General features: G+C 43.1%; 1 protein-coding gene across 1 annotated transcript in view; it reads left to right on the top strand.

The window, feature by feature from the left end:
• The first annotated feature begins 7025 nt into the window (after nt 1-7025).
• UBE2K (ubiquitin conjugating enzyme E2 K) overlaps nt 7026-24055 on the top strand; it is a 34081-nt gene continuing 17051 nt past the window's right edge. The window contains 2 exon segments of the mRNA XM_066632371.1: nt 7026-7111; nt 7113-7242. Coding sequence (XP_066488468.1) covers nt 7026-7111; nt 7113-7242 — 216 coding nt within the window.

Below are 24055 nucleotides of genomic sequence, written 5' to 3'. Positions count from 1 at the left end.
GAGTAAATGAAGGAGTTTTGATTGAGGAATGTAGACCCCCCCCCACCCCGTTTATATCTTGACTAGTTTCCTCTAAGCAGGCTCTTTTTAGGAAGGGTAGTGAGCCTCACACATGACTGGGCCACATCAACATGGGCAAAGAGCACACACAGACTCAGGGGAAAAGGAAAGGGAGGCTTCAGTGAACATTAAGCCCCTGGGCCTCTCAGGGTTTGTATAAGGTTCAGACCCTAAGGAAAAATATTCATATTTGAAATACACTAGGACATGAGGATCTAATCCCATCTGTAAATCTGCTTTGCACAGTTTGTTTTGTTTTCTGTCCATTTTGCTATGTGGTATGGCTCTGTTCTCTTGTTGTCAGTATCCAATGCTCTATTCTTAGCTAGTTTTTGCCTTTCTGCTTCCAGATCTGCTCATAGGTTATGGGTGAAGTCCTCAAAATAAACCACACTTAACACAATAGGACTTACTCCTTAGTAAATGTGCATAAGATAGGGAAGACCACAATTTCATGTTTTTATTTTTATTTTATTATATTTTTGTAAGCTATACACTTTTCTGGCACATAATGTTTTGTTCTTATTCAGGAATATGTTTGGTGCTTTTTTGTGCCTTACAGAAGCAAGGTCATCTTCCATCTTCCTCAGTTTCACAGTTGTATCATTTTGAGAAGTCTTTGTTTATTTCTTAATTCTTTGCAGGCTTTGCTCTCCTTCACTCTTGTGTGGGAATGCATGCCTACCTGGCTTAGAAAAAAAAACAAAGGGGGTAACTGTTAATGAAGTTACCCCCTCCCGAAATCTATTACATATGTATGGGATGTCCTGCTACTGTCATTGACAAAGGACTATAAAAGTATCATGTAATGGTTACCAGGGTTGGGATAATTGGTTTAAAAAAACATCCTTAGTGATGAAAAAATGCACTTTGCACATGCTCAAGGAATATGCCACATGTTCTGGGGTTCAGTTTTAGCCCTGCATGTTGACCACTGCCCAAAATAAAAGTAGCAGAATGTTATTTGTATTAGCCGTAAGCCATCACACACACAAGATAATAGGAGATATGGCAATCCAAACCAGGGAATTACTTAAAATGAAAAAAGTAACAAATAAGACACCTGGCTTATTCCCAGTGGGAAGTAAAAACATTGCATCACTCCCAAGTCCTTCATTTACCAGAAGCCTAATTAATTTTATCATAAGCCAATATGATCATAAGCCAGTTATGGCTTTATACATAAGCCACACATATAGCTATGAAAACTGTGACTGGGTGAGGCACTCTCAGCAAAGACATAAATTGAATTAATAATGTGTAGGGCAGGGGTGTCAAACATAAGGCCTGGGAGCCGGATGTGGCCCACAGAAGCTTTTTATATGGCCCTCAAGCCCTCAGCTGCTAAGCAGTGCTGAAGTGTTCCTTCTGAAAGGGCAGTCCACTTAAAAATTGGGCTCTCTAATATCTTGAAATATGATCAAGATTTGTGTGTTTTCTCTTCTGTCATTTGCAGCTAATGGGTTCCTAAGTGAGAAAAAGTGCTTATTTTTGGTTATGACCTGTTTAATAACATAATTTCCTACCTAATGACATCACTTCCAGCCCTCAGCAGGCATCATGAATGTTATTCGGCCCTCGATATGAAATGAGTTTGACACCCTTGGCTTAGGGCTTCAAGTAATATGTGTATCATTCCTATTCCAGAGATTCTTGGGAGCAGTGTTTCTCAAACTGTAGGTTGGGACCCACCAGGTGGGTTGCGAGCCAATCCCCATTCATTTCAATATTTTATTTTTAATATATTAGACTTGATGCTACCATGGGATGTGACTGCATTTGGGGAAATGTTACAGACCTGTACTTTTAACAAACTACCATGTATATTCTTTTAACAATGATAGTCAGTGGGACTTACTCCTGGGCACAGATGGGCAGGACATGTCATCCGCCGAACAGACGACCAGTGGAACACCAGAATCACGCACTGGATCCCATACCACATCAAAAGAACCCCCGGCCGACCGGCTACTCGCTGGTCAGATACCTTTTCCAGGTCATTTAAACAACAGGGACTGCCACACTGGACAACAGCTGCACTAGACCAAAAAACATGGAGTGAGTGTGGGCCACATTGGAAAGATTGCCAATGAGGACAGACCATCAGTGTATCAATATATGTATGTATTTGATTTGATTTTGTTGTATGGGGAGTGTTAAAAATTTTCCATCTCAATGATGTCACTTCTAGTCATGACATCACTTTCAGGTAATGACATCACTTCCAGTGGGTCCTGACAGATTGTCATTCTAATAAGTGGGTCCCAGTACTAAAAAGTTTGAGAACTACTACCTTAGAACACTGGATTTTGCAACTACAGTTCCAGAATACATTTGGATGGCAGTCATTGTACTGTGAAATACTACTCTGGAGTTTGTTGTAGTTAAAAAAAAAAGATAAAAAATCTCCTTGTTCTGTTTAAATAGCATCACCAATTTTTTTTTTTAATAATTATTCTTTAGTGCAGGGGTCTCCAAACTTTTTGGCCAGAGGGCCGCATCAAATATCTGGAGTGCTGTTGAGGGCCAGAAAAAGAATTTAAATATAAAATTAAAAAAATAAATTAGAGATGGAACTTATATGAGTAAATAAATCAATGAATGGGCTCATTCATTCAACCTCTCTGGCCCACAGAACACAGCTCTGGTCATGTTCAGTTGAGTAGGCCAGAGGCTTTCATAAGAACATAAGAACAGCCCCACTGGATCAGGTCATAGGCCCATCTAGTCCGGCTTCCTGTATCTCACAGCAGCCCACCAAATGCCCCAGGGAGCACACCAGATAACAAGAGACCTCATCCTGGTGCCCTCCCTTGCATCTGGCATTCTGACATAACCCATTTCTAAAATCAGGAGGTTGCGCATACACATCATGGCTTGTACCCCGTAATGGATTTTTCCTCCAGAAAAATAGGGGGACAAGAGGACAATTCAGGGGACAAGAGGCTGGTTGCAGGCCAGATAGAGGCTTGCTGCGGGCCGCATCTGCCTCCCCCCCCCCCCGCCGGGGTTTGGAGACCCCTGCTTTAGTGCCTTGAATGCTCTTTCCTGAAATTGTTCCTTCAAGGTAGTCAATTGAATCTGATATATGTTATCCTGCAGAGGGCAGTATTACACCTATTTTTCAGTCAATAGACGGAATAGCAGGTAATATTAAAGGTATCACACACACCAGGTTGCAAGGGAGGAGGCAGCAAAAGGATGACAAGGGATGTTATGGTGAAAATTCCTGTTTTTCACATTTTGGACCTTTTGAGCATCCCAGAGGTTGCTGTGATGCCTTAGCATCCTATAGGGACTGCAGACTAATTCAAATCAGTGTCCAAGTATGCTCTTATTTTGTTGTTGTTATAGCTGGAGCTGCTGCTTCTTCTCCACTGACCAATGAAGAAATTGTTTTGCACCAGCTCACCGGACCGAAGCCCACCTGATTTCAATGAGTGGGAAATTCAGGTGCCCAGCTGCCACCACCACCCCAACAGTGGAGCTGGGATCATCCTCATGTATTAAAAAAAGTGAAGTCATTCCCCTATTTGTGCATTTACTGCTTCATGTCTAATACTTCATGAAGGGGGTTTCCACCAGCTCACTTTGCTGCAAGTGTGAGTGCTAGGACTAGGACTCTGGACAGTGTAAGCAGAGTTGGTAAAGTATCCAGAGAAGTCATGTCAGAGTTTTTATTTACTTTCTGCTTGCCTTTTGGCATCCTTGCTAACCTTTGCATTTTCCCTCCATTGTTTGGGTTTTTGAGCCTTTTAATAAACCTATTTTACAGTTTACTGCCTGGTCTCAGTTCATTCTGGAGGGAGTAGGTTACCTTATCTACCAGACTGCCCATGTTGTTCTGAGGAACCAGATCTTGGGGTTCTCTGTTAACTTTAAAAGGAAGTTTTCCCAAGGCAGCTTCCTCTTGTCTGGTTTTTCTAGCTTTAAGCAGTGGCAAGGAAGACTATTTCTCCATGGTACAATCTCAGTTTATGCAGCAGAGGTTGAAGCAGTGTCAGCTGCTATGTTTTAGGTACTGCAACCCATCTTGCTCTCTGCCCTCTCTTTACAAAAGAACCAATGCTCTTGGTTGAAAGGTGATCTCACAGTAATGCATATGGGGTCTCTGTAAATATTGCTATCAAAATGCATTTAATGGGGGGGGTAGAAGGGTAGTTAATTTGATTTGTTTCATTCTAACAGTGTATTCCAAGATAGGAAATGCTATGTTTGAAAATTGTATCTAACAAATTTTCCTATGAATTATTATTGTTTTATTTTGGTTTTCCATTTATGTCTTTATTTGGACCTACGGGAGCTGCCAGGATACAGACAGACACTAGGACAGCTTCAATCCATGAGTCAGACATGAGATGCACCCTTACTTAAATGACTGGTACAAAATAGGGGACTGAAATATTTTGTCTTTAGGAATACGTAACAGCCCCATTATGTATTTCACCATAATAGAAATATCAGAACTCACAGTCTTGCAATGTTCTTCCATTTTTGAAACATTCTAAATTACCAAAACTAGAAATGGCCTTTGGGAAAAAAGGGTGTAAAGAGCATTAAGTGTCTGGCTCAAATGAAACTTTAAAAATTGTTATTTTTCTCTGCACATGCCAATCTCATCTGATCTCGGAAGCTAAGCAGAGTCAGGCCTGGTTAGTACTTGGATGGGAGACCACCTTGGAATACTGGGTGCTGTAGGCTTATACCATAGTCTTTTCTTTTGAGACTGAAGGTTGCCAACCATTTTTCTCCAGCATGTTCCAATGTTTGAGGGCCCAATTCTATCCAACTTTCCAGCACCGGTGCAACCACAGTGCAGCCCCGAGGTAAGGTAACAAATGTTCCCATGCCTTAAGGAGGCCTCTGTGACTGCCTCCCCACCACAGGATGCAGTGCATGCCCCATTGGCACAGCAGCACCGGCACCAGAAAACTGGATAGGATCGGGCCCTGACTCAGTTATAAATTTCACATGGTAGATTCTCCATGCCAAATTTTCTATGGATAGAACACACAGGCTTAATTTTATAATTAATACCATGTTCAGGTTTTATAATGATAGAATACTGAAACAAAAGGAAACAAAGAGCCCAATCCATACCCCTGGTTAGGTCCAGGGCTGTCACAAACATGTCATAAGACACGTCTGCAACAACTTGTGTGCCGGCCTAATGCCAAATCTGGCCTCCATGGTGCCAGTGAAAGGTAAGTTCATGCTGGCAGCAGGCCACTGGCACTAGCATCCAAGGAGGGCAAAGGGAGGGCAGAACAGGGGTGTTCCAGGGTAGAGGAGGGCTGGCAATGGGTGGGCCAGGCCCAGCAGGGAACTGGGTGCTAGGATCCTTGGACCAGATCCTAACCCCCTTCCTGGGCAGGCCAGCCTTACACTGGCCTGCTCAGATCTGTGCCACCAATTTGGGTGGCACAGATCCAAGTACCCCATTGGGGCAGCTGCCACATGACACAGGGTAAGGAAAATTGATTCTCCTTAGTCTGAGTTGTGCCATGGCCAGTTGTGCCATGGATACACAGCACAGGCTATGACTGGACTGTAAAACAAATACTGTAACTCCTTATCTTAACTGTACAGGCACTCTCATGACCTATAACCGCATCTGTATAATCTCTATAGGAGTTACAATGTATTCTGAAAATGCCATGATATACACGTGAGGATCTGCTCTAGAGTGACAAATTATAACATGAGGAGGATGAAGTTAAAGAAGTTTTTTGAACGTGACATGACAGAATTTTTGGACAGCCCCCTAGCAATTGCCTGAACTTCCTTTTAAGGTAAAAAGTTAAACTATGGTAATGCACTTTTTAAAGCGCACAACTACTAATCTGAGGAAGAATTTTTTGAAACCAAAATGGTCAAGTTACTAACTTCATTTCCAAAATATATTTACTGTATTGAAAATTTTTTTTTTACTCCAACTTCTTTTTACGAGAGCATACAGGCAAAAACACCACTCACCCAGTGACTTTTCAAATTCATTTGACGTATAAGATATTCAGTGCCCCAAAAAATTCAAAAATTCTTTTCCAAAAGTAATGCCACTCAAAACTGGGACATTCTGCCCTAGAAGGGACCTATGAGGAGTGGCCTCTGAGAAGCTGCTGCACTTTCTTTCAGGGCCATTTCAGAAACTGCCCCATTTGCTCTACTTTTTCTTTGTGAAGGAACAGGTGTGTGTGTGTGTGTGTGTGTGTGGATGTGAAGGAGCAGGAGTGAGTGTGTGGTTGTGAAGGAGCAGGGGTGTGTATGTGAAGGGTGTGTGTGTAAATGTTAAGGAACAGGTGTGAGTGTGTATAGGAACAGGGGTGAGTGCGTGTGGTTGTGAAGGAACAGGGGTGAGTGTGTATGTGAAGGAACATGTGTGTGGATGTGGAGGGTGTGAGTGTATGTGAAGGAACAAGTGTGTATGTGAAGGGTGTGAGTGTGTGTGAGAATGTGAAGGAACAGGTGTGAGTGTATGTGTATGTGAAGGGTTTGTGTGGATGTGAAGGAACAGGTGTGAGCCTGTGTGGTTATGAAGGAACAGGGGTGAGTGTGTGTGTATGTGAAGGGTGTGTGTGGGTGTGAAGGAACAGGGGTGAGTGTGTGTGTATGTGAAGGGTTTGTGTGGATGTGAAGGAACAGGGGTGAGTGTGTGTGTATGTGAAGGGTGTGTGTGGATGTTAAGGAACGGGGTGAGTGTGAGTTTATGTGAAGGAACAGGTGTGTGTGAGAGTCACGCAGTGGGCAGGCGCTCATCGCAATGAGTCCCCGGCCCTCATGCCCCCCCGAAGGGGGCGGTCCTGGGCAGGCGCTCCCCGCGGGGCAAAGGCGGTTGGCGGCGGCCGCGTTCTGGTTCTGCGCGGGGGAGGGGCGAGGCGGCGCGGCGCAGCGCAGAGGCGGTTTCGGGCGAGGGACCCGCCGCGCTGACGAGAGGAAGGGGCAGGCGCCCGGGTGCCGCAACGCGCATGCTCGGTGGCGGCGCCATTTTGGAAGGGCCGGGGAGCAGCCAGCGGGGAGCGGCGGCGGTGGCGGCGGGGACGGGTGGCGGAGCTCGGCCCGGCTCGGCTCGGCTCGGAGCAGGCGGCGGGGGCCTGGGGTGGGGCGGCGCCCGCTGCGGAGATGGCCAACATCGCGGTGCAGAGGATCAAGCGGGAGTTCAAGGAGGTGCTGAAGAGCGAGGAGGTCGGTCAGGCGGGCGGGCGCCTCGGCTGTCGGTGCAGCCCCTCGCTGGAGGGGCTGTCGTGGGGGGCAGAGCCTCCCCCGCCGTCCTCGCTCCCCCTGACCCCCTCCCGGGTGGGGGCATCCTCGCCCCTGGGGCTGCAAGGAGGAAGATGGAGGAGGGGGCAGCACAGGCCCTCCAGGGCAGGGGGCTGCTCCCACCCCTCCTCTGCCGCTGCTCTGGCTGTCCATGTAGGCCCACCCCAGGGAGACCAGTGCTTCCCAACCTCAGGGATGTGCGTGGGTGGGGAGGCAGGTGAGGCAGTGCCTCCCCGCTGGAGTCCTTCAAAAAGCGCCATCTGAGGTGCCCAGGCACCCACAACTGTTTACGTGGGTTGTGGGTGCCTGGGCACCTCACATGACTCCAGTGGGGAGGCACTGCCTCACTTGCCTCTCCACCCACCACACACCCCTGGTATATGTACCCCCCCAAGTGCATTTCCAGAACCTTCTGGTGGGGAGGCACTGCACCTCACCACCCACCGCACATCCCTGGTATATGTAACTCCCAGGTGTATTTCCAGGATCTTCCTGTGGGAAGGCACTGCCTTCCACCGAATGTCCCTGGTATGTGTACCCCTGGGGTACTTGCCAGGGCCTTCCAGTGAGGAGGCACTGCTTAACCTGCCTCTCCATCCCATCCACCACACATCCTTGGTACGTGTACCCTCCAGGGTACTTAGAAGGCACCCTTAGAAGGTACCCAAAAAAGAATTAAACAGTGGTGGAAAAAAGGCGAAATGTCTTACTGGACTGGCAAGGCAGGATGAAAGGCAGCTAGCTGACTATGAAAGCCCTGCCAATTTTGGATAATCAAATTGTGTTTTATCAGTAGTTGAATACGTAAAACACAGTAACTATATTAATTACAATCATTTTTGCTAATCCAAGGGGTACAATTTATGGAAATGAGGTACAGAAGTGAGAATAGTTGGGAGCCACTGTTATAGACCAGTTGCATGGGTGTGTATTTAAAACCATTTTCCAATTGTATCAGTTTTAATCTGTTTTCTCCCAAGTTGTAGTATTCCTGCTTTAAAATTATGGCAACACACCCTCACCAGGTAAGGTGAGAGGGGAAAAAACCTACCCCACCTGTTCTGGCCAAGAACATACTGCCCTGTGAGTAGGCTGGGATGCAATCTCTCTGTCAATATCCTTTGATTTAGGACAAGGGTGACAAACATAAGGTCCCTGGGCCAGGTGTTGCCCCTCCAGAAGCAATTTATCCGGCCCCTGGGCTCTCTCAAATCTTAAAATTATGTACAAAATTGCACCTATTCTGTCATTTGTGCTATTGAGTTTCTGTGTCAGAACAAAGTGCTTATCTCTGGCCATCATTGGCTTAATGATGTCTCTTCTGGCCCTCAGCAGGCACCATGATGCTGTCTGGCTCATTATATGAAATGAGTTTGACACTCCAGATTTAGAACATAAGAATATAAGAAGAGCCCTGCTGGATCAGGCCAAAGTCCCATCTAGTTCAGCTTCCTGTATTTCACAGTGGCCCACCAGATGCCTCAGAGAGCACACAAGACAACAAGACACCTGCATCCTGGTGCAACTCCCTTGCACCTAGCATTCAAAGATAGCCTGCTTCTAAAACCAGGAGGTTGCACAGACCCATCACGGCTTGTAACCTGTGATGGACTTTTCCTCCAGAAGTCTGTCCAATCTCCTTTAAAAGGTATCTGGGCCAGAAGCCATCACCACATCCTGTGGCAAGGTGTTCCACAGATTTTCCACCTCCCATTTCCTTCCATGTTTTTCCTGCTCTTTTTTCTGGTAATTTTTGCACGGATAGAAGCAACCTTTGCCAGTTTCTTTATAAAAGTATTAAAATTAAAAAGTGCTATAAGCACCAGAACCGATGTACATAGCTACTGTTTTGAAGGGATTTATATGGCTCCTGTGTAGTTGTCATTATGTCTTAAAAGGATACTTTGAAAGGCTGTTTCTTTATAAAGCTACTGTTTTAAGTATTACCATAACTGTGAGACACAGAAGCAAAATGTCAGTCTTTTTAACCAAGAGGGGCAAGTAGATGAGGCAAAATGTGTAGTATTTACTATTTAAAACCTACCTCTTGGGGAGGAGTATGTACTTCAGTTGCAGGCTTTGAGGACTGGGGAAAAAAGTATAATGACGCTTCACTGTTTTATTCTGTTTTCTACCACTCTACTCTCGCCATCCTAAACATGGCAGGAGTAATTCCCTGTGCTTTTCTGTATAATTAAGGACCATGTCACTACTTATGGCAAACCTGAGTTTGCCGCTTGCTTAATAAGAAGCTGTAGCTAATCCCAGCACTGCCGTGAGTGTACCTGTACAGTACACATGTTTTCATGTACATGTATCCCATTCACCCTCTACCTTGTTGGGTTCATCTCTAAAATATTCAGATGTGTTCCTGCAAGGTCATGTGTGTCTCCATCAGAAAGGTGAGCTCATACACAGGACATGATTTAGCCAAATTTAAACACTTTCATTTTCTGTTACTTCAGTGAAAGATGGCATGTGGTTATCTCTTGAAATGAAATCTGTGATATGCCCAAGGTCTTAATTTTGGCTGCATCATGTCTGTAGTGAATTTTATGTATACTTCCTGACCTGTACACTGATGACATAATAAACTCTTGAGCCATATTTCATCAAGGATGTTCATTTACACCAAGTCCCCAACTTATGTAAGCCTCAACTTACATAATTTTGATGTTATGCAAAGTTTGCAAAAACCTAGCCTCCATGCGAGTAGGAAGAGGGTACGTTTCCTAAAGACTACATTGCTGTTCAAGCCAGCCTTTGCATTTTTGCTAGCTGGGCAGAGGTGCTGAAGGTGCAGTACATGGGAGAGGGGTCCAGGCAGTGCTGCTGCCTGCCTGGCACTGATGGCCACTTCTTTTACAGAGTGCATGCTCAAGCTGCAGGTGGCGCATGGCAGAGTGCATGCTTTAGGGCTTGTTTGGCAGAGGCTGTGCAAGACAAAACCATCTGCACTTGCTGCTTGCAGTTCTATAAACACACCTGGAATAGCTCCTCTAGTTTAAAGAACCTGCACGGAGGAAGGGGCAAGAATGATTCCAACTTTGTTACAGAGTGGCAAGAATCACTCACAGCCTGAGCTTGTGCTGTCTCAGCCAGACAAGAAACAGCCACACTGCACAGTTACAAGCACCCCTCTTCCACATGCTGCACCTTCATCTACTTCAGTTGGTGAGAAGGCAAGGGCCAGGTCACTGTCGGCTGGGGATTGGACTGCAGTGATCTCATATCTTCCTCTGTGCGGGCTCCTTAAATGAAGATGAGCTTCCCAGCTTTGTTTTCAGAGTGACAAGCTTGGGGGGCTGCTCTTGCCTCTTGTGTTTCTGATGTACATAAACTTACATAAGGGTATCTGGAACAGAATCCTTGAATCCATGGTTCTCAAACTATTGGTAACTGAGACTCCCTCAGTTACTGTGACACCATCACTAGTTAGTTCTGGATTTAGAGACCCAAAACACCAAACAGAAGTAAGGGGGCCAAGGCAGGCAGGAGGGCTTTCCCCAGCATGCTTTTTTTGTGCAGACTGAAGGTCTTCCAGCCTTTTCGAGCCTCCAACTGCTTTTTAGAGTACCTCAGTCTCCCTGCTGGGGCAGTGGGCAGCTCGGTACGCCTTGGCAAGTGATGCCCCAAGATGTCATGACACACAGTTTGGGAACAGCACAGTTTGGAAATAATTTGAGGAGTGCCAGCATTTCTTCTACATGAACCTATTGATAGAAAATTGTTTGTAAGGACTGTTATTTCAAATAGTAAATTTGTGATTGAATTTCAAGTTTAGTGCCTCCCATTCAGTGCATGCTAATAGTGTGTATTACCTGTCCATGAAATGTGTTATTTGGAAGTGTTCCCCGTGTGTGTGTGTGTGTGTGTGTGTAGATGGGTATTCAAAGATTGAAACCTGTCAGTATTGTATGATTAATAAGACATGAGAAGTAGCGGGTATTTATCAGATTTGTGTCGTGTCTTTCCAAGCAGCTCAGGGTAACATAACCAACCTTCCTAGTAAGTCATGCAGCTTTATCAGAAACCTCATACAGTTGAAAATGGTTGCCATGTGCTTGGGCTGAATCCTCTCCCATTGCTCTCCCTCTCACTGCCCCAGAATAACCTTTCTCCTAGGGCTGTTTTGGTTTCTTTTGCAAGACCGAAGGGAGAGAAGCTGACTGAGTGCCAAGAGGCAGCCTTCTGTAAGCTGCATGGCCTCTCAGCTTGGTGATGACACCATTGCTGAGTGCTCCACAATTACCCCCACGCAGCTTTGGTAGAGCTCTGCACATGTGGGGATGAAATTAGAGGGAACATTGAATATAACATCACTTTATTTCACTTTGTCCTTGCAGTAGCTCTTTGAGTTAGGTTAAGCCAAACAATCATAACTAGCCCAGTTTGTTTCATGTTTAGGATTTTAGCACAGGTCCCCCTGTTCCAATTATCTCAGCCAGTGGTTCTCACACATTTAGCAACAGGACCCACTTTTTAGAATCAGAATCTGTCAGGACCCACTGGAAGTGATGTCATGACTGGAAGGGACATCATCAAGCAGGAAAATTTTTAACAATCCTAGGCTGCAATCCTACCACTTAGCCAGGAGTAAGTCCCATTTAGTATGTTAAAAGAATATACATAGTAGCTTGTTAAAAGTACAGGTCTGTAACATTTCCCCAAATGCAGTCACATCCCATGGTAGCATCAAGTCTAATAGATTAAAAATAAAATATTGAAATGAATGGGGTCCACCTGAAATTGGCTCATGACCCATCTAGTGAGTCCCAACCTAAGTTTGAGAAACTGATCTAAGCACGAAGTCTGTTTCTTCTCAACACTAAATGGCATAAATGTCAAACCAGACAGATTTGGATACTTATTTGTGATGAGGAGGGGCTGTATTTCTGTAATATACTAATCTAAATGCAAAACTCTGAAATGTGATTTAGTGTCTCATAGGAAGGAAGCAATGATGTTAACTTTGAGGATTTATAGAAACTTTTTTCTATAAATATAGATGATGGATTATTCTATTAAATTCTGCTAACAAAAGAAAGCATTGATGCCCAAAATTAACTTAGGAAATATGAAAAATTGCTTTTGTAGCTGATTTGCATGTGGAACTCCAGTTGATTCCACTGTAAACTTACTTATATGAAGATCACAAAATCAAGGCCTACATTAAAATTCCTGCATTTGCGACTGTATGCTTCCATATAAAAGTCAGAGTCTTTAACTTTTCATGATGAGTGTTAATGTGTACAGAACATACATTAATTTTCTACTTTCATTTATGTCAGTGATTTCATGGATACTCAAAATAACTGGAAAGGCAAGTACTGGTCAATGGGCAAACTTTTTATTACTGTCACAGAATTTATAGTAATTTTGGGTTAAGAATATGTTTAAGTATGTTTCACTTGCTTTTTCTAGAAAAGGAAAAACTAGTAGTTTGTTTTGATGAACAATTAGATATAGGTGTACACCTGTATCTGCAGGGGTTCTGTTCTGGAACCCCCCCACAGTTAAGTGAAACCACAGATACAGGTTAACGCTACCTCGCACCGTCCAGAACTGAAGTGCACTCTTCTCCGCAGGATCATGTGAGCCCAGCAGAGGCTGTGCGTGTCTGTCTGCGGCCTCTGCTAGGGTCAGACTGAGCCTTAGAGTGAAAAGCATGTGACTTCTTTTTTTTAAAAAAAGGACATTTTTTCATTAAAACAGATGCACGCGGGCTCAGATGACCCTCCAGAGGTGAGGGGACCAGAGCTCACACAACAATCTACTGATATAGGGCCCCCCTGTATTTACTGTGTAGCTTTTTTTAAACTTTCTATCTTTAGTGTGTGTGTTATTTAAAATGTATCCCACCATTCCATCAGTGTCCCTGTGATGACTTGCAACAAATAATCAAAACTATAATACAAAGTAGCAAATTATGATCAAAATCCACCACAAATGGTTGCCATCAAAAGTTTGAGCAAACAAAGCAGTTGTGATGGGCACCTGAAAGATAGCAGCATATGCGTCTGTCAAATGTGTCATGAAAGGGTGTTTCATAGTTTTCTTGTGGCCAACGCAGTGAACGCCCTCTGAAGATATATACTGACAGATTCATTTGGGAGCCGGGGATCTTTCAGGTTAATATCCTGAAATCAGAGTAGAATTTTAAAGTTCAAAACTATCACTTTGGATTGTCACTGAAAATGAACTAGTAGCATTTGAACATTGTCGGGACGTGATCTGCTCTACAGGTCCTAGTTAATGATCTGTTCCCTGTGTTTTCAACCAACTGAAGTTTCTAAATGTTTTTTTATAGGTAGTCCCATACATAGTGTATTGCAGTAGTCTAATTTGGATGCTACTGAAGCATATGGCGAGGTCAAGGTTTCCCAGGAAAGGCTGTAGCAGTTGCATCAACTAAAGTTGATGAAGGTGAAAGTTGATAAAGGTGAAAGGCATTTCAGGCTACTGATGACATATGGGTGTCAGTTTTCAAGGCCTGAAATAACACCCCTGTGCCATGAGCCTGATATTTTAACAGGCATCAGTCCCCATCCTAAACATCGCCTTCCTGATCAACCTACCAACAGCTTTGTCATCTTATCCAAACTGAGCTTAGGTTTACTGGCTGCCTTGGCACTTGTTCAGAACAGTCACTGCTGCACCTGGGTCAAATGAAAAGGACAGATAGAGCTGGGTGTCCGTGGTTTACAAAAGGCACCTCATTTCACATTCCCCTTCATAGACTCATGTAGGTGTTAAAGTAGTGTGTGAGGGAGTCAGAATGGAACTCTGTGACACTCTGTAAATGCCATGAAGAGGAACAGCAGCTCCTTAGCATCACTTCCTACATAGCAGTTTGCCAGCTGGAACTGCCTGCTTTGGAACGGAAGCACTGGATCACTGTGCCTGAATTCCTTTCTGAGACAGGTGATCTAGCAGAGTAATAATGAAAATCATTTAGAGGCCAGGAGGATCAACTCTTTCTCCCATAAGGTTTAGACTGTCAGTGTGACCAAGATAGTTTCAGTCTCAAAACCAGACCAGAAGTTGGACTGAACTGGGTTGAAGTAATCCATGTCATCCAGGAAATTCTAGTTAGCCACCGCTATTGAGTGTGTTGCCCTCAAAGGGATGGCTAACGAACTGCTGAATGCTTAGTATTGTGGGACATATTCTAGAGTACACATTTGGGCTGACAGTCCACTTTTGGTACATTGTAAAATACTTCCACCATAAGTAAAGCTCAATAGTGATGGGCTTTCTAAAGCTTGTGTGCCATAACTGACCTCTGTAAGGAACTCCTGATACATTTTCAAACAGCAGAATCCCCTGGAACACAACTTGAATACTATTCTGTAGAAAACTTGACTTAACCCCATTGCTGTGCTGGAAGCACAAAGTAGCTAAATCTAAGACTTTGCTTATTGTCACATGTGTCTTTGTTTAGAAACAACTAAGGGCTCAGAACTTTTCAGAAATAAGGGCTGTTGGTGACTGGTCAGGGCTGTTTGTTTTCATAAAATGAAAATCGCCTTATTTGCTTAGAGTGAGGGTTCATAATTTGAGAACTGAGCAAATTGCAAGGGTTAAGTAGTTTAAAGCACATAGAAATAAGAGTCTACCAGATCACCTAAGTAAATATAGTGGGTGATTCTCCTACTGAACCATGGTGGGTGAGTGTCTCCTGCAACCAGGAGCTGGATTCTAGTGCCTGTGATCACATGTCAGTCTTTGGCCTCCAGTATTAAATGCAGTAACATAATATATGACCTATTTTTGCCATATTTATGAAGACTTACCTCAAAAAATATTTTCCTTGAAAAGGAATCTTCATTTGTGTGTTGAAGGCCATTGTTAGCTTTCAGAGAATGTACATTTAGGCTTTAGCTTTCAGAGAATATACATTTAGGCTTTAACACTACTTGAATGTAACTTAACCCACACTATTTTTCAAAAAAGAACTAATGATTTTAGACTAATGAGCCTAAAAAACTTTATGGTTTAAGAAAAATATTTTTCCCTCTTATTGACATCTGACTTTCAGAGCATGGATAAAGGTCATACTGTGGTATGCCAATGATATATTTGTGGCTATATGGCAAAAATGCTTTTGGTGTTTACTGAAAAGCTGTTGCTGTAGCCACAGTCCAGCAACGTGTATATACTGTATTCAGGTATGTGTCTGGGTTTAAATTAGTTCCATTTTTTTCCTTTGGAGAGTTCACATGTTGGTTTTCAATTACTGTTTTGTACAAAATTAAAGGCTTTGAAAAATGACTTGATAGCATGCTGGAACATTAGAAGCTGGCTTATACTGAGTCAGACCATTGATCCATCTGGCTCAGTACTGTTGATGCTGACTGGCAGCAGCTCCTCAAATTTTCAGACAGGAATTTTCCTCTGTCCTACCTGGAGATTGACCCTTGGATCTTCTGCATCCGAAGCAGTTGTTCTTCCACTGTTCTAGGGCTCCTTCTGTTTTGTTGCCTGTCACCCATTTACAGTCTTCATTGAAGCAGGACCTAGTTTGGCAGATGCAGAAATATGCCTTAAATTTCTTAGTTGTGTGTGTATTGGTTCAATAGTTTGTACACCAGTTGCTAGGTGGCTTAATTCAAGGGTGGACTTGACTCTAGGCTTGCAGTATCTCCTTTGCCAGTTAGTTGCTAGAACCTCTAGGTCAGCCATTTTCAACCACTGTGCCGTGGCACACTGGAGTGTCATGAATGGTCTGTAGGTGTGATGTGGGAGTTTGGGTAAGGATAATTTATTAGTAGGGCCATTGGGGGATGTGAACCCCCAACCAACAGCATGGTGTGCCTTGTCAATTGTCAAAAAACTGATGATGTGCCTTGACAATTTTAGTATCTTGTCAGTGTGCTGTGAGGCAAAAAAATGTTGAAAATCACTGCTCTAGGTCCACAACCTAACCTGGTGAAAACTAGTGGCTGTAGGGAGTAGACATGCACTTAGAATTCAGGATCAGGGTGTTTAGCTCACGAATTTGTTTTAAAGCCAGAACTTCCACACAAAAATCTACTCCTAGTTTTCCTCCAAGCTTTTGTTTATTTTAGCAGCTTCATGGGGAGAAGTCTTTTTTGTTGCTATTGTTCAACAACTGGGACTCAGTTCTTGCTGCTCTATTGCAAAGATCTAGAAATGTATCACTAGATTACAGTCCACCTTCTGCTGCCCTCTTGCTTCAATATATTCATCTTTAAGCTTTTGAAAATTTTCAATATCTTGAGCATTCTTCTTAATAGTTGTTCACATATTGTCATCCAAAAATTAGACTAGTAGTCTTTGAACTTCTTTGTACAGTACTGCTGCCCTGTATTGTTCTGTTTCTAGTATGGATGGACTGTTAGCAGTATTGATGGTACAGTTGGCACAGGAAGCAGGAGTTTCTGGCACACCTGAACAGGAGGAAGAGGTCTCCTGGACCTGGCTATGCATAGACTGAGGCCTTCAATCTTGCTACTCTTCCTGCATCTTATTCCATGCTTATATAGCCTGGAGGCAAAACTACTTGTAGCTTGTAGGACTGCATATTTATTATGGTGTACAGTAGTGTCTTCTACTTGTACTGAACTTATAGCATCCTTGCCAAAAAGAGTTCATCAACATTGAGATTTAATGTCATAAAAATGCTGAGTGACTGGTGCCTTCAAGTTTTTTTTCCCTTCCTACTGAAGACAGAAACTGGAGTTCTTACAATAATTTGCTTTTGTGCTCTAGAGTGCAGTGTCTGAAAACCTTGCTGGATAGCAGAGATTTATATACTTAGAATATCATAGCACTCTTTTGCTGTTTTTTATTTATTTATACAGGTATTTATATACCGCCTTTCTTTGGTCGTCAGATTTCTCCTCAGACTTTAATCCAAGGCGGTTTACATAGGCAGGCTGTTCTAAACCCCCCTTGGGATTTTTACAATTGAATAGTTCTAGTCTTTCATAGAACTCCTTGTTCCAACTGGATTCCTTCCCGGTCTGGCCTCTCTCTGGTCCTTCGCCTCACACGCTCCACTTGCGGCAACTCCTCTCTGCCACCGACGGTCAGCTCATCAGTATATCAGCGTGTAGTCAGTTCTCAGGTACTTCCGGTTGTTTCGAACTGGCAGCCTCAGATCTTCAGGCATACAAGGCGGCAGCTCTACCAGTTGAGCCAGACCTCCTGTTGCACTATGGTCATTAAATTAGTGCAACTTCCTAAATGTATGTGCCTGAAAATGGGCACCTGTTTCTGAGAGCAGTAGTACTTAACAAATACAAAGATCATCCTCTACAATTCTTGTTTCAGTATTACTAAATATTGCAATTGCGTGTTATCTGCATTTTCAAGACATGCAGAAAGTGTTGTCATGAGGAGGATAACTACAATTGCAAACTTCTCAAGACAAGCGGTGTGTTCACAGTAAAATAGATTGATAGCTTATTGCAAAATGTTTCCGCCTGTAAGAGGAAACAGATGTCTGTTAGGGAAGGACTAATTCTAGGAAATTCTACCATTAGAGGAGGTACCTCCATCTCAAGGACTCTGTAAACCTGAAGATATAAATTGTTGTGAATTTCTGTATATCTTCAGGGGTTTTCCATGCAGTTTAAATTGGAAAACTAAAATAGGACTACCTGCATGTTGTACTGAAATATTTCAATTACAGTGGGCCCTCTTTCTCTGTGGATTTGAACATCCATGGATGCTGAACCCATGCCTCAGAGGGCCTCCCCTCTGATTTGTATCTAAAAATACAAAACTAGTCTTCTCTCTTTGAACGGACAATCTGTTGTTCACCTCAGGCAAGAGAATGATGGGAAAAAACTATTCTTTTGCTTTGCACTTTGGCGACTAGTTATGCCATACATGTTGTTTGAAAGTACATAAAATTGAGAATTGTTTTGTATTCTTCATTTTGACTCCTTTCTCTGTAGTGCCATGACGTTTGTCAACCTGTCCTAAACGAAGTATGTAACACAAGAGAGAGCCAGCATAGAGCCCAATCCTATCCAGTTTTCCAGGGCCAGTGCAGTAGTATCAGTGGCATGTGAGCTCATCCTTTGGTGGGGAAGCAGTCACAGAGGCCTGCTCAAAGTAAGGGAACATTTGTTCCCTTATCTCTGGGCTGCATTGCGGCTGCACCACTGCTGGAATGTTGGATAGGATTGGGCCCTGAGTGTGTTGGAACTAGGGAGACTCCAGTTGAAATTTGACCACCAATAACAAACAAAAACAAACTGGCCCTCACTGGGCCAGTCATTATTTCTTACCCTTTCATGCTTCCCTTATAAAATCTGGTAAAGGTCACTGCCACCCAGACTACTAAACAGAAAAACCTGTTGATTGAGACCAATAAGATACTTTTAAGTACAGTGAACCCTCAAATTAATAGACAGGTAGAGGGGAAGGGACATCTGTTAATGCCAAAAGTTCTTTAAATCTGGATATCCTTTCCTTCCTTTAAAAGGGGTCTTTTAAACCCTAACTTAAAAAGCTTCCCAAGTGTAGGGTGACCAGATAGAGTGGAGGACAGAGTGCCTATACCTTTAACCACTGTGTAGAAGAGGGAATTTTGGCATGTGCAGCTCAACATGGAAGCGTTTATAAAGCTACACCTGCCAAAACTCCCTTTTCCATACAATGGTTAAAAATATAGGCACAATGTCATCCATTGTATCTGGTCACCCTGCCTCAGTGCTGCTGTTCTGCTCTTTCCCCCCCTAGAGTGCTCTAAGAATGGAGGAATGTCTGCATTCCTAGATTGCATCCATGGTAGAGAGAGGAGTAGCAGCACTGACAGAGCTCTCTTGAGGGCGCAATCCTAACCCCTTAGGTCAGTGCTTTCCAGCACTGGCTTAGCGGTGCCAATGGGACATGTACTGCGTCCTGCAGTTGGGTGTCACTCACTGAGGCCTCCTCAAAGTAAGGGAATGTTTGTTCCCTTACCTCAGAGCTGTGTTGCCCTTATGTCAGTCCTGGAAAAAAACTGACATAAGGGATTAGGATTGTGCCCTAAGGTAGTTAACTGTTGGAAGGGGGTTTGAAGGCAGGCTCACCTACTTTCTAGGACTACCTTTAGCAGGCTGCTCTGGGAATAGAGATGTTTCTCCATTCCTGAGGCTTCTTTGGGAATTGAGAACTCAGGAAGCACGTCCCAGGAGTTCTACTTCTTGGGGAACTTTCCATTCCTAGTGCATCCTGCTTGAAGGAGAAAAGGAGTGTTCTTGGACAAGTGCTGAGAGAGTCCTGGAAGGGAGGTGAGCTTCCAACACTTTCTGACAGAGTGCTGATCAGGAAGTTCTGTAAGGCACAGTTTAACAGACTTCCAAAGATATCAGAAATCATGTTATTTCTGAAGTCTGTGGAATTGAAGTATGTTCATTTACCTTGCTATAACACTGACAACAATACAGTAATAATGTATAAAAGCCTCTGTTTAGAACGTGGTTATATAAAAACGACATTGAAGATGGAAGGCAAGATGGTAAAAATAACGTTGACTTTGTCCTTTTAAAATGGTCTCTTGAGACAAGTGTAGGCTTAGAAAATCGACTTTGTGATTATGTGTTTAACCAGTGAAGGAAAACAATACATTGCAAGTCAAGGTTGTAATCCTACCCTCCCCTATGTGCTCCTGTAGTTATGCAATCTTCTGCTCATCCCAGAAAAATAAAGGTGTTGAGTTTGCAGAAGAATGTATAGGTTCTGTAAAAAGTGAGGGAGAATAGCATCCAGATTTATACGTATAACTTCTGAAGTAAGAAATGTCACCCACCTCCCAATAATATTGGAAACCTTCCATTACTCTCCTGCTAGGGAAAACTAGAGAAAACTTCATGTGGGTGTGTGTTAAGCATTGCACAAGTAGTACTTTGGTAGCCCTGTATGGCTACTGGATGGGAGTTCGCTGTTTGCAGTGTAAATATTATAATCAATATACTGAAAGCCTTACTGAAAGCTCACTTTAATAGGTACCCAAAGAAAAATTTGTGGCATGGTGTGGGTGTTTGACCTAGCAAATTTTTTGTTTTAATAATTAGTTCATAGTGTGGTGTGCGAAAAGGAGGAAGGTCTGAGGCAGTTTGCATGTAGGAAGTGTATTTCCTTGTTCAGAAGGTAGGATCTTATGAGCAGACCTCAATTTAGAAGGCTTACACATATTTTGAGGTGATATCTTTTAAATTACAAAACGCAATATAGTCAAGGCTGCATCATATATGCCATTAACTTGTACGAGTTCAAGTATATGCATTCACAAAAAAAGAGAAAAACAATTCTGCCTGCCTTTCTTCTTGGCGAGTATATGCCCCAGAGAGGGCATGAGATGGCAGAATGAATCTGCTTATACCCCTAGGTTCCCTCAGATGTCTCAATTCCTGCACGTCTCTTTTAGTGTGATGTTAATTTAAAAAATAGTATGTATTTTTGGGGATTTAAGGTAGTTTCTCAACTATATGTGATTTCCCCTTTATATGATGACTTCAGAACCTAACCCTTGCATATCATGCTACTTATCTGTATAATCAAAAGTGAAAGCACTTCCATGAGCAGTACTACTGTTAGTTTAAATCAAGGTAAGAAACTAAATTGTTTGTGTATCAATCTCTTGTCATTTCCTATTCTTGTAATTGGATTCTTGGTTTATTAAAGGAAGTTCCTGTGGATCTGGGTGACTTTTGGGTGTGGTGGAGAATCTTAGCTCTAAAAGCTGTAAAAAATTTTCTTACAAGTAGGCTAGGAGTATAGATTTTTGAAGTCCTTTGGGGAGGGAAAGGATTATGAAATATCTGGTCCAGCCCTTATCTAATTCAGCATATTCTGTGCAACACTCCACTGCAGCAAATAACTGCTACGTATCCACTAATCCTCCACCTCCGAACCATAGCATGTTATAAAAAGAGGGCGAGAGTAGCTGATGTGACCCATGTAAAAAGTCCTTGCATAGTTCAAGATACAATGTATAAAAAAGAAAGAGTCCATTTAGTGTGTCACATGATAAACAGGAAAGGAGTAGCAAAGCCTCTGACAAAAGGAGAATTGGCCAAAATGGATCAATATGTGACAAAGGGAGGAAGGAGTTTTTATAAAAAGTCTTGTGTGGCATATTTAGAGATGGCGCCAAAGATATGCATAACTCAAGCAAGTGAACCAACAAACTACAGTGTTTCAGGTATTGGGCTGTAGTTCCCAAGCTGTGGACCTTAGACCACAGGTAGTCTGTGACACCCTGATAAGTGGTCTGCAAGGTCTCAGACAAAAAAAGATGATTGGCTTGAATCACCACTATTGTCTTGCTGAGCAAACACTCCACCACGGACCACCAGAGAGGGCAAAGAATGGACAACCTTCAGTTAGCACTTCCAGCGTCTTCCTAAGCACTCATCCACTACCAAATTTAATTGTATTTTTCAATGGCTTGCATATGGTCCATGACAATTCCAGCTTTTTCTTTAGTGGTCCACAGGCTTCTAAAGTTGGGGAGCATAAAAAACCAAGATGAGTGGCTAATCTGTCTGAGAGCAATCAGGAGGAATTCCATTGGGGTTGTTAAAATCAGTTAAACTCTGGATGTGAAACCAGCCTCTTTAAGAGAGAATATTTATGACTTCTCACACTAAAAAGTATCATTTCCCCAGGTCATTCCATCATGATTGGCAGTGATTCACCATTGGAACAGGCTGGTAGAACAAAACCCTTCTCCAAAATAGTATAAAAACATCAGTTGACTTTGCTTTGTATAAAATTAATGGTATATTTTGTAAATAAATACAAGTCTGTTGCAAAGGCAGGCCTGGAATCCTGGCTGGAGGAAAGCCACTCCCCCCTTTAAAAAATGAGTGAAATGCAGAGAAAAGTGATGGGCAGGGAAGTGGTTAAGCATTCTGCCCACTTGCTGTTTCTTCCCTCCAAATCTTCCCTCTCCCAGTTCCTTTTTGAAGATGAGAAGCAGCAGCCAGAGTTTTGAGATCTGTGGAACAATTGGTATCTCTTGGCCACTGTGCTGCAGTAGCTTTATATTGCAATACAAATGGCCCAATCCTATCCTCCAGCTGAAGTATGTGGATTTTGGTGAAAGTGATGTTCCACTGGCCAGTGCAATGAGGGTGCCAGTGAATTGTTGTTGGGGAGGGGACAGTAATTTCTGTAGCTGGCAATATTTATTACTATTTGAGATTCAAATACCAGTGACTTTCAGGGATTCTAAAGTCAGTGTAGACATGGGTCATCTATTGCTCTCTTAAAATTTCAGTTTATGATTCTGCTAGGTGGAGATCAGGCTATGTGACTATTTCTTCAGTTGTGTCCTGAAAATAGGTTGTACCATTTACAAGATCGGCATGAACTCCTATGGTTGCTTAGTTTAAAGGAAGTCAGACTTGATTAACCTGTCTTGAAAAACCAGCTGGTTTAGCAAAGCAAAAATCTTGCCAGGGTGAGTGGGCAGGAGCGATGCTAGAGAGCAGGGTGAGGCAAGGCAGCAAAACATATCCAGGCATCAGGTGTGTGAATACTGTAATGAGTGGGCGACCCACATAAAACATCTTTATGGAAGGATTACAAGTTTATTTTTTCAGTCTGCTATGAATCAAGTTGGTGTGTGAAGCCAATTCATGTCTTGGAAAAGTATTCCTGTATTAGTGGGGGTGAATGAATCTTAAGAAATACAATGTAATGTAAGCAGAAAAGCATGTCAGCTATTCCCAAGTCCCTTTTGTGTATATGTCTCTCATATTTTCTTTGGCTTCTTCTATATTGGCATTGCCTTGCCACCTTTCCATTCTCATTTAAACAGGGTAAAAATTTAGAACTGGTTTTGGAATGAGAATGTTTCCATCCTGCTGGGATCTGCTTTACTGACTTGCACCTCAGTCCAGGGCATAGTTTTTGTAACTATGACACATATGAGCTGCTGCAGCTCTTTTCCTTCGTTTGCCATTGGATAACAGAAAGCCCTAAACCACATGGGAGGAGAAGTTCATGCTGCAGCTTCTGCCAGTGCCATTGTTAATCATGTTTCTAGAGGATTGCTGCTGGTGCCAGGAAAAACCATAATGTGGAATTCTCCTGCCTGATCTGGGTTTTCTTGGTAAGTTATCCTGGCACAGTGAGAATCATTGGCACTGCAGCAGCTTCCAGTTCACTGCAGTTGCATAAGAATCTACCATCCAGTGTAAAAGTGTCTAGAATTATAGTCCTGATTTGATTAGAAAATGGCAAAGATCTTTATTCTGTCTGCTATTGGTCCAGTCGTACATATGGCAGCAGGTACAGCAGTAGCAGGCGCCACCTGCTCTCTGTATGGAAGGCAAAACCTGATAACCACTGGGAGGTAGCACAGTAGAGACTGAAAACTTTGGTGGGCACTGTGCAAATACACAATTCCTTACTGGCTGTCAACTTGTACTGGTATCAGCAATCCATTCTGGGGACTGCTAGGCAGTTGGCAACAATGTACTTGCATGATGCTAACCAGTACATCAACTGCCTCCACTGCCTCTGGGAACCAAGTGCCTCGGGAACTAAGTGCCAGGTAAGGCACAAGAGTTTAGCATCTGGGCGAGGAGAAGGCAAGGAGACCTCTGAGTTTTGGAAAAGGAGAGGAGGAGGAGCAGGAGGAGGAGGTAAGTGTACTCATTCTAACGCTTTGTCTTTCTAACTCCCTGTCTTCTAACCTTAACCTTACCTTTAAAGCAACCTTAAATCAAAATTGAAAGTTAGCACCTAAGGGAGGTACATAGGTCTA

Source organism: Tiliqua scincoides, chromosome 6 (genome assembly GCF_035046505.1).
Source record: "Tiliqua scincoides isolate rTilSci1 chromosome 6, rTilSci1.hap2, whole genome shotgun sequence".
In the NCBI taxonomy this organism is placed as follows: domain Eukaryota; kingdom Metazoa; phylum Chordata; class Lepidosauria; order Squamata; family Scincidae; genus Tiliqua; species Tiliqua scincoides.
This window is presented reverse-complemented; position numbering and strand designations above follow the sequence as displayed.